General features: G+C 39.4%; 1 protein-coding gene across 3 annotated transcripts in view; it reads right to left on the reverse strand.

Moving 5' to 3' along the window:
- Positions 1-5,461: 5,461 nt before the first annotated feature.
- The window catches only part of camk1a (calcium/calmodulin-dependent protein kinase Ia), a 22,860-nt gene continuing 14,505 nt past the window's right edge, over positions 5,462-13,816 (reverse strand). For all 3 annotated transcript variants that reach the window (XM_020597958.1, XM_020597957.1, XM_020597959.1), the window contains 10 exons: positions 12,883-13,014; positions 11,841-11,915; positions 11,318-11,456; positions 11,103-11,229; positions 10,749-10,824; positions 10,552-10,664; positions 10,396-10,474; positions 9,508-9,595; positions 9,171-9,342; positions 5,462-7,746 (listed from right to left, as the gene is read on the reverse strand). In XM_020597958.1, coding sequence (XP_020453614.1) covers positions 7,643-7,746; positions 9,171-9,342; positions 9,508-9,595; positions 10,396-10,474; positions 10,552-10,664; positions 10,749-10,824; positions 11,103-11,229; positions 11,318-11,456; positions 11,841-11,915; positions 12,883-13,014 — 1,105 coding nt within the window. In that variant the 3' untranslated portion in view covers positions 5,462-7,642. The remainder of the gene's footprint in view (positions 7,747-9,170; positions 9,343-9,507; positions 9,596-10,395; positions 10,475-10,551; positions 10,665-10,748; positions 10,825-11,102; positions 11,230-11,317; positions 11,457-11,840; positions 11,916-12,882; positions 13,015-13,816) is intronic.

Raw genomic sequence — 13,816 nt, forward strand, 5'->3', positions numbered from 1 at the left:
TGCTTTTTCTGTCATGAGCGGAGCAGTTGTTGGGGCTAAGATCTGTTCTAATGGTAAACTGTACACGTTCATGTTTTAGTAACTGAATGAACAAAAGACAAAAATAGAAACTGTCCAGTGAAACTCAACTTTACAATGTCTGAGCAACATCATGAGTCATGTGTTGAATAATGTGCGACCAGGACTGTGGTGGTAAACAGTGCTCTAATACACTGACAAGCATCTTGTAGAGTACAGGCATATACCGGGTGATCTCCATCTACAGATGAAGATCATGTGATATGACCAAAAGCTCCAGAACAGCTATTACATGAATCTTAGGCTGAATTTTTTTTTTAAATTATTAATAAGTTTTCCTTCCATCTCAGATATAAGCCGAGTTGTGGAAAAATGTTTCTATCTTGAAGATTTAAAGTAAGTTTGAACCTTTTAGCCATGTTTTCATTTTTAAAGTTTATCGAAGCCTTTACATCACAATTTTTCTTTTTCTTTTAACAACTCTAACAGGAGTCCCAAAAGACATCCTGGCAAAACTGAAGGAGATTAAGCCTGGAATGATTGTTTCAGTGGCCTTGTTTGATGATGTGACAACAAAGTAAATCAAAATCTCGATTCATCTGCTGAAATGATTTTGTATCACATCATTTGACCCTTTTCTACTCCTCTGTGGCAGAATGACAAGTGAAATGAAGGAGGTATTTGTCGGAATGGGAAGCACTTTGATCAAGTCTGCAAAATGTGGAGATAGCTGGAATTGCAGGGTCCAAAAACAACAGCGTCTCTGAGAAGGTTAGTGATCCTGTTTGCTGCGGTTTTGTTTTATTTGTGTCAGCAAAGACACACACAGACAAACCATGATAATTGTCTTCTTCCCTGCTCAGTGAGCGGCTGTTTCCCAAAAGCAGTAAATGACAAACCTAAACCTTAAAAGGCTTGTGATGAACAGCAGAATGTGACTTAAGTTTCTTTTTAATGACCTTAGGTCCTCGTAAAATTATGCCACTTCAAACAATCTTTTAATTGCTCCAACTCAAAACTTAACTCATTGAACTTTAATTAAATTAATTTTATGCTTGTGCTTTATAAATTTTTCATTTGTAATTTTGGGCTGTTTAAATAAAACTAATGTGACTTGATTGCTAACAGTAAAGGAAAATGCAAAGAAAAAAGTATGTGGCAGGAATGATGCAAAGGAAACGGCAAAGCTTAGGAGAATGTACAGTAGATCTGTGTAAAAGATTTTGAACAGGCTGTCAAGTGACTGGATATTTGTTGTCTTTCTTTTATTCTTGTCTGTATTTATTGCATCCTTTGTCATTTCACCCAGCCGTGGACACAGTACTCAGAATCAAATTCCTTCTTAAGTAAAACTACTTAAGAAGTAAAACATTATCTACAAAATGTACTTAAAGTAACAACATTAGAAATACTTATGCAGTAAAATGTCGCTGGTACCCATGACTAATACTGTTGTAATTTGTGATTACTTAATCCCATTAAAGTACTGTATTTTTAGTTGCTGTTGTCTCTTTTATTTATCAAAGACAGCGAGTGCTTCAACCAAAAACAAGTCTTTATACTAAAAGGAAAAAGGCCCACTTTTCAGTACTGGCCAACACTGAAGAGTGGGCCTTGGAGACTGTTTATCCCGTCATGTCCTGTTAATTCTTCTCCACATAATATCCCCCCTGTGAGATTTAACTTAACAGCAGGACTTTCCCCTCATCAACCAAACAGCAACTAACAGCACAGTTGTCATTAAAATACCTCACGTAGTTACCATTTTTTCCTCATTCAAATTGTTCACTTGTATAAATTTGACTTTAGTGGACCATTATAACACTGTTACTATACGCTAGCCGCCCAGGTTGAAATACAGGCTAATGCCAAGACTACATTAAAAACATGACTAGAGCCGATTGCACTCAGAGCATAAATGTTAATCTACCACGCTGCGTTTGCCCGCACATTCATGAAATATTTAACCAAACAACAGCAACAACAAAAAAAGAACAAAACCAACTGAACCAGTTTATTCAACTTTCCAGTCTAAATCCAACAGGGCAGTCATTCCTGACCAGACTATTAATTCTGCACAGCGGCTGAATAACTCAGTGGGAATTTAGTCTGATCCTGTCATTAATGATGGGGCAGCCCTGCACTTTACTGGTGAGGCCACCCGCTTCACTGGACATGTGGAACAGGACCTGACACTTCACTTGTCTGTCAGCATCAGGATACGGCTTCGTGTTGCTCACAACTCTCGCAGTCATTTGCATGAAACTTGTGTTGCTGACCTTACTGGCAGTAAGTACTATTTTCAACAGTCACAATGTCTTAGCCATAGGTTGGTAATAACTATAAAATATTCTGTTTCAGATGTTACTGATTCTTTTCTTTTGACAAAGAGAACAGTAACATTTCCAGGTGGAAACGAGGCATCTGAATGGCTCAGATGATAAAATCTGAAAATATCCATAGTGATACTGTTGACTTGTGCATCATCTTGTAAGTATTTGTCTTTTTACCTTAACTATTTTCAACAGACTTGCACACATTATGCACAGTACTGTTCTGATGTGACAGCTGTGACAGGGATAGTGCAGCTCTCCAACATGTTCTTTTGACTGTAGTGCTATTTGTTCATTTTAGAGGCCTTCTAATAGCCTCTTGCTGTGAGGCAGCACCGTACTAACCTCTGCGTGAATCTGTGCCATAAAGCACAGGGGGTCACAGCAGTATCTGCTGCAGGGACATTTTTATGTGACTGTGATTAAACAGTAAAAGGGTGAGTCAGAATTTGTTAAGTCAATGAACTGTTATGTGGCTGCCAATAAACCATTTGCTTGGTGGCATTTAGCAAGTGCTTAAAAATTTTGTGGTACAATGCACACAGCAGTGCATCCAGAAGCTGTTTCATACTGTACGTGCGCTTGGTTTGATGGCCATGCATGTGGTGCGTTAAAACCAATATACTTCAGGATGTATGGCAAATTGTTCACCTTTGCTCATGTTGCTTAATTATTCCTGTCTTACCTGCTCATTTACAGCTTGTGTGAGCTTCCAAGTTTGCAGTTTGTGTGCAAAAAACATGTCACCTATATAATTTAAATGGTTCTTACAGCAATATAATGTAGCACTGTGTGTATGTTTAAAAATTCTCATATAATAAAACTAAATATATATTGTGAATGAGATACCATTAAATAATATAAGATAGTATAAACTCATTTGATCTTTTCTGTTATGTAGATTTGCTTTTTTTAACTAAATGTATTGTTTATTTTACTGATTCTTAGCTGTCAGTGCAGTATATGGATCAGAGTGCACTGTAATGTGAATTATGTACTTGTAATTATGATAAATATGACAAGAAAAAATGTTGCACATAAAAAAATCATCTTGCGAGAACAATACATGTTGGTATGTTGTTTTTTCTGTAGCCTCAGTAATGCAAGCACACCGAAATGAAAGGGAGAGAGAGACGCCCAGAGCTTCAGGCCTTTCCACCCCATCTACAAAGTGAGGAGCAGAGCAGTAATCTCCTCACACCCCCAAGAAAACTCTCAGGCCTCTGACTGCCTCCAAGAGCCACCAGGAGCTCCACTAAGAACCACAGATGACCCACAAGAGGCGGGACAGGCACACTCACACTCCTGGCTCATTGTTTATATACATCATTAAGCCCTTCTGTGTTTCTGTCAGGAGAGCATCTAAAGAAGGAAAGACTGAACTCCAGCAAGCTCTAGAAAAAGGAGATGGGAACAAAGGATGAAGGCGAGCAGGGATCGGGAGGAGGCAAAAAATCTTCACCAAGAGCCGCTGAAAAGACATCAGAGGCTGGAAGAAGTGTATAGATGACCTGTAGCATTTCTCACATTTTCCACAAATGTCATTGACCTTAAATGAAATGATCTATTTTGAGAACAGACATTATTGTACTGTGATGTTTAGGATTTACCCACAAGAGGAGCTACTATGCATGGAGTACCAAGTTGTTCTGCATTCCGCCACTAGAGGGCAGTGCAGACATTGTTTCTGACTCCTGCACCACATCCCTTTCTCTGCTAGATGTTAGGGTTAACACAACTTCTAGGTATGTGAACTTTCAGACACCACAAAAAGAGAATCCACAATTCAGCTGTTTTATTGCCTGTGTTTTGAGAACTATGGATTGTTTGGCTCTTCAGGCATTTCATTCTTAAACAGTGGTCAGTGTAATACCCATAATGCATACATATGTTTTCTGTGGACTATCAGCAGAGTGGAGCGCTGGGAATAAGTCAGTGGGTGGAGGGATGCAAGAATGATCTTTACTGTTGGTGTTTAATGTCTAGTGATAAAAACCTATAATAATAAATAGATAGCACTGCACAGTATTTATGGTTAGGACAACACTGGGTCAAGTGGAGAATCACATTTGGCAGCAAATAACTGCAGTAATTTCTGACCAAATGTGCAAGAAACCCTAAAGCATATGATTAGATGCTCTGATGAAATACTATGGTTTAATAAGTAAGGAATTAAGCTGTACAGAAATAATTTAAAACAGTTCTTCCACCTGAATAATATAATTTAGTTTATATGCATAAAAAAGACTACTGATTTATGTTAGACAATGCAATAGATGGTGATAACCCCTGAAACTGTGTCACATATGCACGTATCATTTCTCACAGTATTTTGTGAGTACATTGTGAATGAAATTCACACCATATGATGTGTTTGTGTTACTACTTTGTAACTTGTTTTGCGTACGTGTATGTCTACTGTGTCCATTATACCTCAACAACATGTTGCCAGAATCATGAGTGAGTGATAAAGGTTTTCTGCAGAATTTTACAGTGTGTTTTCATGGTGGTCTCTTTTCCCTTATACATGTCAATTCTTCAGCTAAATCAGGTGTTCATTGAGCATCTACAAGTGTAGTACCATCACTGTATGACTAAATGTCTAACAAGGAGACTGATGCTGCCAATGAAAATAATCTGATAATATTCTATATAGTAATATAATAGTCATATCCTGCAATGTGAAATCGAGAGGTTTAAATGTTTTCTCTTTATGCAAGTGTGTTTGCACAGTACTATAAAATACAGGCAAAGATAAAAAAAACAGGAATAAAAAAACTGAGAACTCTCAATGACTGAATTACAACCATGTATAGTTATTGAACATGAATACATGTACAGTACTTATATTAATACAACATCTTTAAATGCTCTTGTAAACATTAATTATACAATAGTATAAAAATAGAATGCAAACCAGAATGTTTTTTTTTTGGTCAATTACATCTCAAAGAGTATATTGCATATTATTGGATAATGACAGAACACACAGTGCATAGACAAGGAAGTTTTATTTCATTTCCTGCAATCATGTTTTTGTGGATACAAATCGCTGCATTTTCTTACATCTTGTTCAATAACCCATGATGCATTGCATCCATACATTTGTAGCTAAATAGGTGAAACAAGCTAAAAGGCTCAGATAAGGTTTTTAAAAAACACAGCCAGGTGGAAACAAATCTCAGGTAAGCAAACAAACAACAGCCAGGTTATCACTGGCTGTCTTACAGTTAACATGAAGCCCTTCACACACAGTTTGCATATTTACCACAATGACAGTCATGTAATCCCGAGTGATTGCCTTCGTTTACTGTACTACGGACCTGTATGGATCAACGACAGATCAGGGGAGTTGGTTTAATGTGGGCAACAAAATTTAATCACACTCAACTAATTGTTATGATTTGGTTGGATATCTCTACAGCTTACTAATGGTGGGGCAACTATGCCATAACATTAAATTAACAAAGGCATGGTATGATAAAACCTGGATTTAATGTGTTTATCTAGTTGTTGCAGGTGCTTCTGTTCTTTGTTAAATCTCTTACAGAACTGTAGCCACCCATCATCTCAGTCGGATATTTAAAAGATGATGACATATCTGAATCTATACGGTGAAATGTGAAATTTCCCTGTATGGCTTTAGCACTGTAGTCCTTTTACTCAGGTGGACGCATGTAGAGCTTGCACACTGGCAGACAGGTGATGCTTCCAGCACAATTACTGTTATTTTTATGTCTTGTACTGTGGCTGGCACCTGTTTCATATAAATAAGTGTTTTTCCTCTCTGTGTGTCTGCATATTAGGTAGGAATAAATTGTTTGAGAGGCAGCAAGCAACAGAAAGAGCTGTAAATAAACAGTACAGAAGAATGTCACTCAGGCAGAGGCTTGTCAATGCAAATGGTAAGTCCACTGTGCTGTGTTGTACTTTGTCAACAACATTACTTCTGGTGTTACTCACTTCACATTATATAAGCTCAAAATTACAGTATTACAAATTTTTTCAATACAACAGAGTAATAATAATCATGTGTGTTTATACTAATTGATCATCATTCATGTAAGCATATTTAACCAGGTCATGCAAACAGTAGACCAAAACTTCTTCCACTAGAGGTGCACAGCACGGAGCGGGGCGAGCACCCAGACTGAGATCCCACCCAGACCTGAGCCAGACTGAGAGCCTGACAGCTGCTGGTTGTTTCAGCGCTTATCAGAAACATAACAGGGAGGATGAGTGGAATATGAATATGGTTGTGTTCTTCCCACGCATAGTAGATACTCGACACAACTCAAAATAACTCCCCTCGCCCATGGAGGAAGGTCCGATTCTTGTGACTTACAGACATACAGGGATCTCAGTTTGAGCCTCCAATAACAGAACAGCCATGAAACAAAAAAATCTCCTTTTGATATTCATACATTTTTTTCCAACAGAAGCATGCAGACACTCCAGGTCAGAACCACTCTGCACAAACCCAGTCTGAACCAGAATCCATAACCCCCCAGAATCACCCTCTGCTTTCAAGTATCGCCTTCCCAAAAAGGCTTTAAATAAAACCCTAAATATTTATAAAAGGACAGACGCACTTAATCGTGACTTTATGAGAAATAAGACAAATGCGATCAAACAGAACAAATGGGAAAGTGGAGTCGGGAGTGAAGACACCTTGTTTTAACGAAACAGCTACTTGACTCAGTCACATTGATGGGTAAAGAGTATAAAGACATGCAGGAGTAGCTTTTAGCACTGCTGCTGTAAAAAAAAAAGTGTTTCCCTTTTCTTTGTGCCCTGTCTGGCCAGATTTTTGGAGCCAGTTATGGAAAGTGTGTGGGCCAGATGGATGTAAACACTCAGTTACTGTGATTAGAGGTAGATGTGATGCATAACATGGGAACAAAAATGCCTTTACTCATGGTGTTATTGTTTTTCACATCCAAAACAGCTTGCAATGTACACGCTGCCAAATGACCACTGTTTGTTACAGCTGCACGAAGGCTAACGAAAGGTTAAGTTGCTAGGGGGTTTATTTCAAGATAACCATGCAGAGATGCCCCTTTTTAAAAATGTTTAAATCCTCTGTTCACTTGGAGCAGCTTTGCACATCGTTCTGCAACATCATTAAAACTTACAGCATGTTCCTCCACACTGTAAGAGTGACCTGCTTGCTGTGGATGTACTGTGGTGGGTGCTGAATCATAACCGCTCTGTAATCCTGGCCAGACTGGGCGGGTGGACTCTGGGCACTCCAGGGATACAGTGTCACAATGACAACAGGAGGCTGATCTTTAGACACGACTGGCCGGCCTGCAGCAGTAGGTGCAGCTCCGCAGGCTGTCCCGATCCGTGCTGCCCTCATTGCTACCTCGACGGCTGTCCTCATAGTGGGACACTGGAGTTTAGAGAAAAATGGGGAACATATGATTTCTGGTATTGTTCAGCTAGGGCAGGGGTCAGTAACTTTGACTATCTGAAGAGGAAAACAAAATCTGTCTGGAGCCACAAAAGCAATTTGAGCCCTTTACATGCAGGTTCCACAGCCTGCAATGAGTATTTATGTATGTTTTACCTGAAGGTGACTACTATGGGATATTTGTGATTAGACTATTTGGTACTTTAAATTTCCATCTCCATTACAATAACACAATGATTTGGTATATTTATAAAATTCAGAACTACTACAAGAAAGGCACTTTTGTTATTTTTATTGGGGGAAATGCCATTTCCAAAGAAACATAAAACTGACTGTATAGTGGAGTAAAAACCCACTGCCATGTGTGGGCTTATTTAAAAATGGAGCATCTATACATAGCTATGCAGGTCTATCCTCCTCGTGTCTGTGTAAATGAAATAAGAGTGGTACTGGGCTTACTAACATAACTTTGAAGTATATGGGAGCGATGGACACTACACTGTCTCGTTGTCCCACAGTGGTGACAGGGCAGGCGTAAAGCTGTTATAATTATCATCATACTGTAATTATGCCTCTTTATTAAGTTTTGATATTTCTTCGGTTGTGAAAATAACCAAGTTTTTGAATATGCGCTCAGTCAATCCAAGTAATGCCAATTTAGAAATTTGCTCACACATTGTCAGAGATGTGATGGCCCGCTTATGTGTCAGCTAGCTAGCTCTGCTTAGCCGTAGCCACTGAACCAGGGAGCTACTGAAAGGGGCTAAAGAGCCGTATGGAACCAGAGCCAAACATCTGCCTACTCACCTACATAGGTCAGTTTCTTTCCACGTGTGGGGCTGTGGGTCAGTTTAGCATGTGCCAGGGCTGATTATCTAGCTGACTATTTTGGGGACAATGTCCTTTTATGTAAGTCATTTTACCTGGTGGTCAACCTTAATTATTTGAGCTGAAGTTGTAATGAAAATCTCTTGTGTCCCTGGACAGAGTGGTGCTAACAGATCTAGGCCTATGCTAATCACTGCCATGCTAGAGACTTTGTCTCATATGCAAGACTTAGTTTTGATTTTGTTTCCAAGAAGAAAAGACTGAAGTTGGCTGGACCAAACACTCAGCTCTCCATATGATAAGAAAAGCGATTCCAAGCAATACAAATCCACCAAAGAGCATTTTGGTAATGTCTGTGTAGCCTAGTATCTCAGTTTAAATACAGTGATAAGACATTTTCATTATGGCAGCTGTAAGTAGAGCCCTATGCATTTGGGTGTTCATTTCTGTCCTTACTTTTCTCAGACGTTTGTCCAGTACTACCTGCCATCATTAAACCTTTACCATGTTCCACTGTGGTTGTTGCTCAGGAGTTGAGCCACATGTTTGTTTATTCAAGTGAATTCCTGACTTACAGCTTTCCTCCTCCCCATTCCCCAAATCCTCCTCCTCTTCCTCCTCCTCTTCCTCTGGGAGCAGATGTCCATGGCAGGGACTGGTGGGAGTAATCTGACTGGGTCCCTCGAGACTAGTGCCTAGCTGCAGCCTCCGCATGTGGCGCACCACCACTGTGGCATTAAACGCTTGCTGCATGAACAGAGGGGGAGAAGAAAGGACAAAAGAAGGCTCTGTGTCTGATAGCCACTGAGAGAGAAAAACAGCAAAGATGTACAAAATGTGTTGTAACTGCTAACGCCAGTCTTAATACTGCTTTTTCAGCAGGTCGTTGTGTGACTCAGCCAAAGCACTGACCTTCCATTTACTTTTGGCAAAGTTCTTCTTGATCTGAGCGCTGACAGATTCATGGATATTTTTGTCCAGAGCTGTGTCTCCACAGATCCTGCAATGTTAACAAAAATGTGAGTTCACAAACCTGACTAGGGCATATTCATGAATCATTAATCAACTAATTAATCATTAATCAACAATTTAAATAATTGATCAATTTAAAAAAAACAAACAAACAAACACTAGCTGATTCAAGCTTCTACACTGTGAATATTTGATCACTGTCTTTGTCATGCAGACAAGTTTTTCATAGTAAACTGAATGTCTTTGAACACCTTTGTCTAAGTCTTAGATAAAACAAGACATTTCAATGTGTCACCATTGGCTTGGTACATTTTATGTGTTTTCCACCTCTTTATCTACTTTATAGTCAAAAAGATGAATCATTGATCAGAGGAAATAATCAAGAGATTAACTATTAATGTTCAAATAACTCAGCTGTAGCCAGACTGTACATTTTTATCATTTTTATTTAGTCTGTAAGATGTCAGAGAATAGTGAAAAAGTGGCCATTATAATTTTCCAGCAGCCAAGGTGACATCTTTAAGCAGCTTGTTTTGGTTGACAAACAATCCAAATCCCAGAAACGATCAAACAGTAAGTCCTCACATGAATCTAGAGACTGTCCGGCACGTTTACTTGATAGATGTCTTAAAAGGTTAATCCATTATCAAAACTGTTGGAGATTAATTCCAGTTGAGTTTGAGTTGAATTTTTCACTGTTTTTCTATCGACTTACTGACAAATAGTGTCAGTGGTACACACAACCATATTAAATGTGTGAGTGTATTTGTGTGTGTGTGTGTGTGTGTGTGTGTATTTTTAGGATAAGAAGTATTTTGACTTTCTTACCACGGATGCTGGAGTGCCTGCTCACATGTATATCTCTTCAAAGGGTCTTTCTCCATCAGGTGACAGATGAAGTCTTTGGCTGCAAACAGAAATGTATGTTCACAGGGAATATTCAGTGTTGGATTTGCTGTGGATATTTTTAGTCACTGGTAGTACCTGAATCTGAGATGTCGTCCCAGTACGGAGAGTCAAATTCATACTCTGCTCTCAGAATCTGCTCGAACAGCTTAGCATCGTTTTCATCGTAAAACGGAGGATATCCACATAACCTGAGGGAGTCATGTTGGAGCACATTCAGAACTATAAAAAAATCACTTTCCATACTTATACTGGATGAATGAGCTCTGACTTACAGAATATAAGAAATAACTCCTATGGACCAGCAATCCACTGCTTTACTGTATGGCTTCTGAGCGAGCACCTCAGGAGCTGAGAGACACAAAGCACACGTTCGCAGAGTGGAAGAGATACAAGGCAGAGCAGCAGTCAGGGTGAATTCAAGTAATCTTGACCTTTCGGTAATACTGTGTGATCTGCCAGGTCACGTTAAACAGGTAGAGAGCACTTCTGAAACACTTGCAATTGACTCAGTAGTGGATGAAAGCACCTCTTATAACACGATAAATAAAGAGTGGATCTCTGAAACAACAAGTGCTGAGCACACATGAAGAAGAGGGAGGAGGTGAGGAGAGGCTGGCTGGCCTTACCCACATATCCAGGAGTACCACAGGCTGTTGACATGACACTGTCTGCTCCCTCAATCTTTGACAGGCCGAAGTCACTGATCATAATCTTGGAGTCTTCGTCCATACTGTAATAAAGCAAATTCTCTGGCTGCAAACACAAGAAGGTTGATAAAAGAGAGGGGTTTAAATTGGGAAGCTCAGCCATCCTGAGCTGCTGTCGTTCATGTCTGCAATACCTTCAAGTCTCTGTGGACAATCCCCATATCATGGAGATATTTGACTGCATCTAAGATTTGTTGGATGAGCTGGCTGGCATCTCTCTCTGTGTAGAAACCTTTCTCCACGATCCTGTCGAACAGCTCACCTCCAGATACCCTGGCAGGTGAAAACCATGGGAATGAGAAATGGCCCTGTGCCGCTCATGTAACTCTATGCTTTGATTTTGAATGAACATCTTATTAGCAAACTATTAACTGTTACAAATTGTTTGCAGGCAAATACTGTTCAAACTCTTGTTTTGTCTGACTAACAGTCCAAAGCCCAAACATGTTCATTTTTATAATAATGTTGACTGAGAACAGAAGAAACAAAAACCCTCCTGTTTCACATGCTGAACTGGAGCGACAAATAAATTTTCTGTCAGCTTACTAATCAAGTAATAAAACCAAATTATGAAACTATTTTACAATAAGGATGCGTGGTAAAAACAGGCCTTCTTGCATATACAGTTGTGTAAGGTAAAGAGGAAGGACAACTCACAGCTGCATGACAAGATATAGGTGAGATGTACTTTCGAAGATGTCCTCCAATGAAACAATGTTGGGGTGCTTGATTCTGAGTAAAGTAAATTGACAGAAATCACCATGAATTATGTTACATTTTTAAAAGTGCCACATTTCTCTAATGCTTCCTGTCGAATGGTCACCAGATGGCATTCTTACTGCAGAATCCAGGTGTAGAGGGTCTTCAGTAAATTGGAATTAAACCTATGGATTTTACCCTGTTCCCCCAAAATTTAAAATGACAAAATCCCCATGATCAAACACAGCAATGCTATTAGATGAATAACTAGCTTTTGTTGACAATGATGGTGACTGGTGTCTGCAGCTGGGACCAATAACAAAGAACACCTTTGGAGATTATATCTAGGCTTTGACAGAAAGTCTGTACAAAGTGGTATTCTCTTACACACACACAAAAATGTGGATAACTTATTATTAATAAGCAGCCAACTGACGGCTGAGCATCTCTCTTGGCTGTCGAGTTGAGCTGAGAGCATATGAACACACCATCGCTTTAACACAATGGCAGCTGAGAGGAGCTAATGTGATTTTTATTAGAATGAGAGAATCCCTCTCTGTTTTTTATTTTATTTTATCACAGCTTTCTTATTTGTTTAATGGTGATTTTAAGTATCTGGCCAAACTCCACTCCTCCCATTCTTCCATACCTTTCTCCCTATACCCATACCCTACCCCCATCTCCACTTCTCCACCCTCTGTCTCTCTCTTTCTTCAGTACACTGCTTCAGGGAACTCCACACCATCTCCGCCTCTGTGTGCTGTTGCCCTGGCAACAGGGACACTAAAAATAGGTCTATCTTCTTTACTCCTGACATTTCCGGTGCACAGTCCTACTGTTTCTACTGACACCATGCATTTAGTGACCCATTCAGTTGACCCCTTGCATATGTATATTTTGCATTTGTACATGCATTATTGCAAAAGGCTGCACTAACTGATGCCTCCTGCTCAGCACAGACCGACAGCCACTGCATGACGGGGAACTTCAGGGACTTTACCTGTGTAGTACCGCAATCTCATTTTCTATGTTGTTCTCCTTGCCTTCCAATGCTTTCTTGGGGATGCATTTGATGGCGACTAGCCTCTGGGTCCTTTTCTCCTCTGCGAGAACCACCTCGGAGAAAGCTCCCCTAAACAGCGGCGGTGGAGACACAGACACACACACATATGCACACATTAGAGAAGGAATGAGAAATGTGTGGGAGTGTGGGGTGAGATGGACAAGATCAGAAAACTGGAGTAGAAAGAGAGAGAAAGGTCATAACAAAACAAAGAACTGTTCACTTTTTCAGAGATTTCTAATAATATTCAAGTCCTTCTTGGTACCTTTTCAGTACCCTGGTTTGTTTTTGGTTCTCTTTAAAGTCATTAAAGTCAATTTATTAGATATTTTTGTGGCCCTCTAAAAACTATTTCTCAAGTAACAATAACATCAGAGGTTTTAAAAAAGATCTCCTAATACAATGCACTCAATTACCTGTGTGTGTGTGTGTGTGTGTGTGTTGCCTTTAGATAAATAATTTAAAATGGTGACATGAGAAAAGACTCGAGGCGAAGCAACAGCCAATAAAGACATTTATAGGAATAGCTCCTTTAAAAAGAAGTTATTTTTAAGCCATTCAATAATAGATACAGTAGATGTAGTGTGACTGTTTCTGAGGGAGACTAGACAGCATTATGGTTTATGGTCTGATGATTTGATTTGATTTGATTTATTCTTTCAAGCATGTAAAGACAGTTGATATGTCAACACACATAATTTTACACATATCCAACAAATGCTAATCCAATATCAATTTGCTTATACCTAGTACATGCTTGAATGGAGTAGGAAGAAGTCAGACTTATCCAGTCCTACCCCATGACATCATCTTACCATCATTGGTTTGCAAGCAGTAAATGATTCACTTCTACACCACACAAGTATTATAC

This window comes from Monopterus albus, unplaced genomic scaffold, assembly GCF_001952655.1.
Source record: "Monopterus albus unplaced genomic scaffold, M_albus_1.0 scaffold36.1, whole genome shotgun sequence".
In the NCBI taxonomy this organism is placed as follows: Eukaryota; Metazoa; Chordata; class Actinopteri; order Synbranchiformes; family Synbranchidae; genus Monopterus; species Monopterus albus.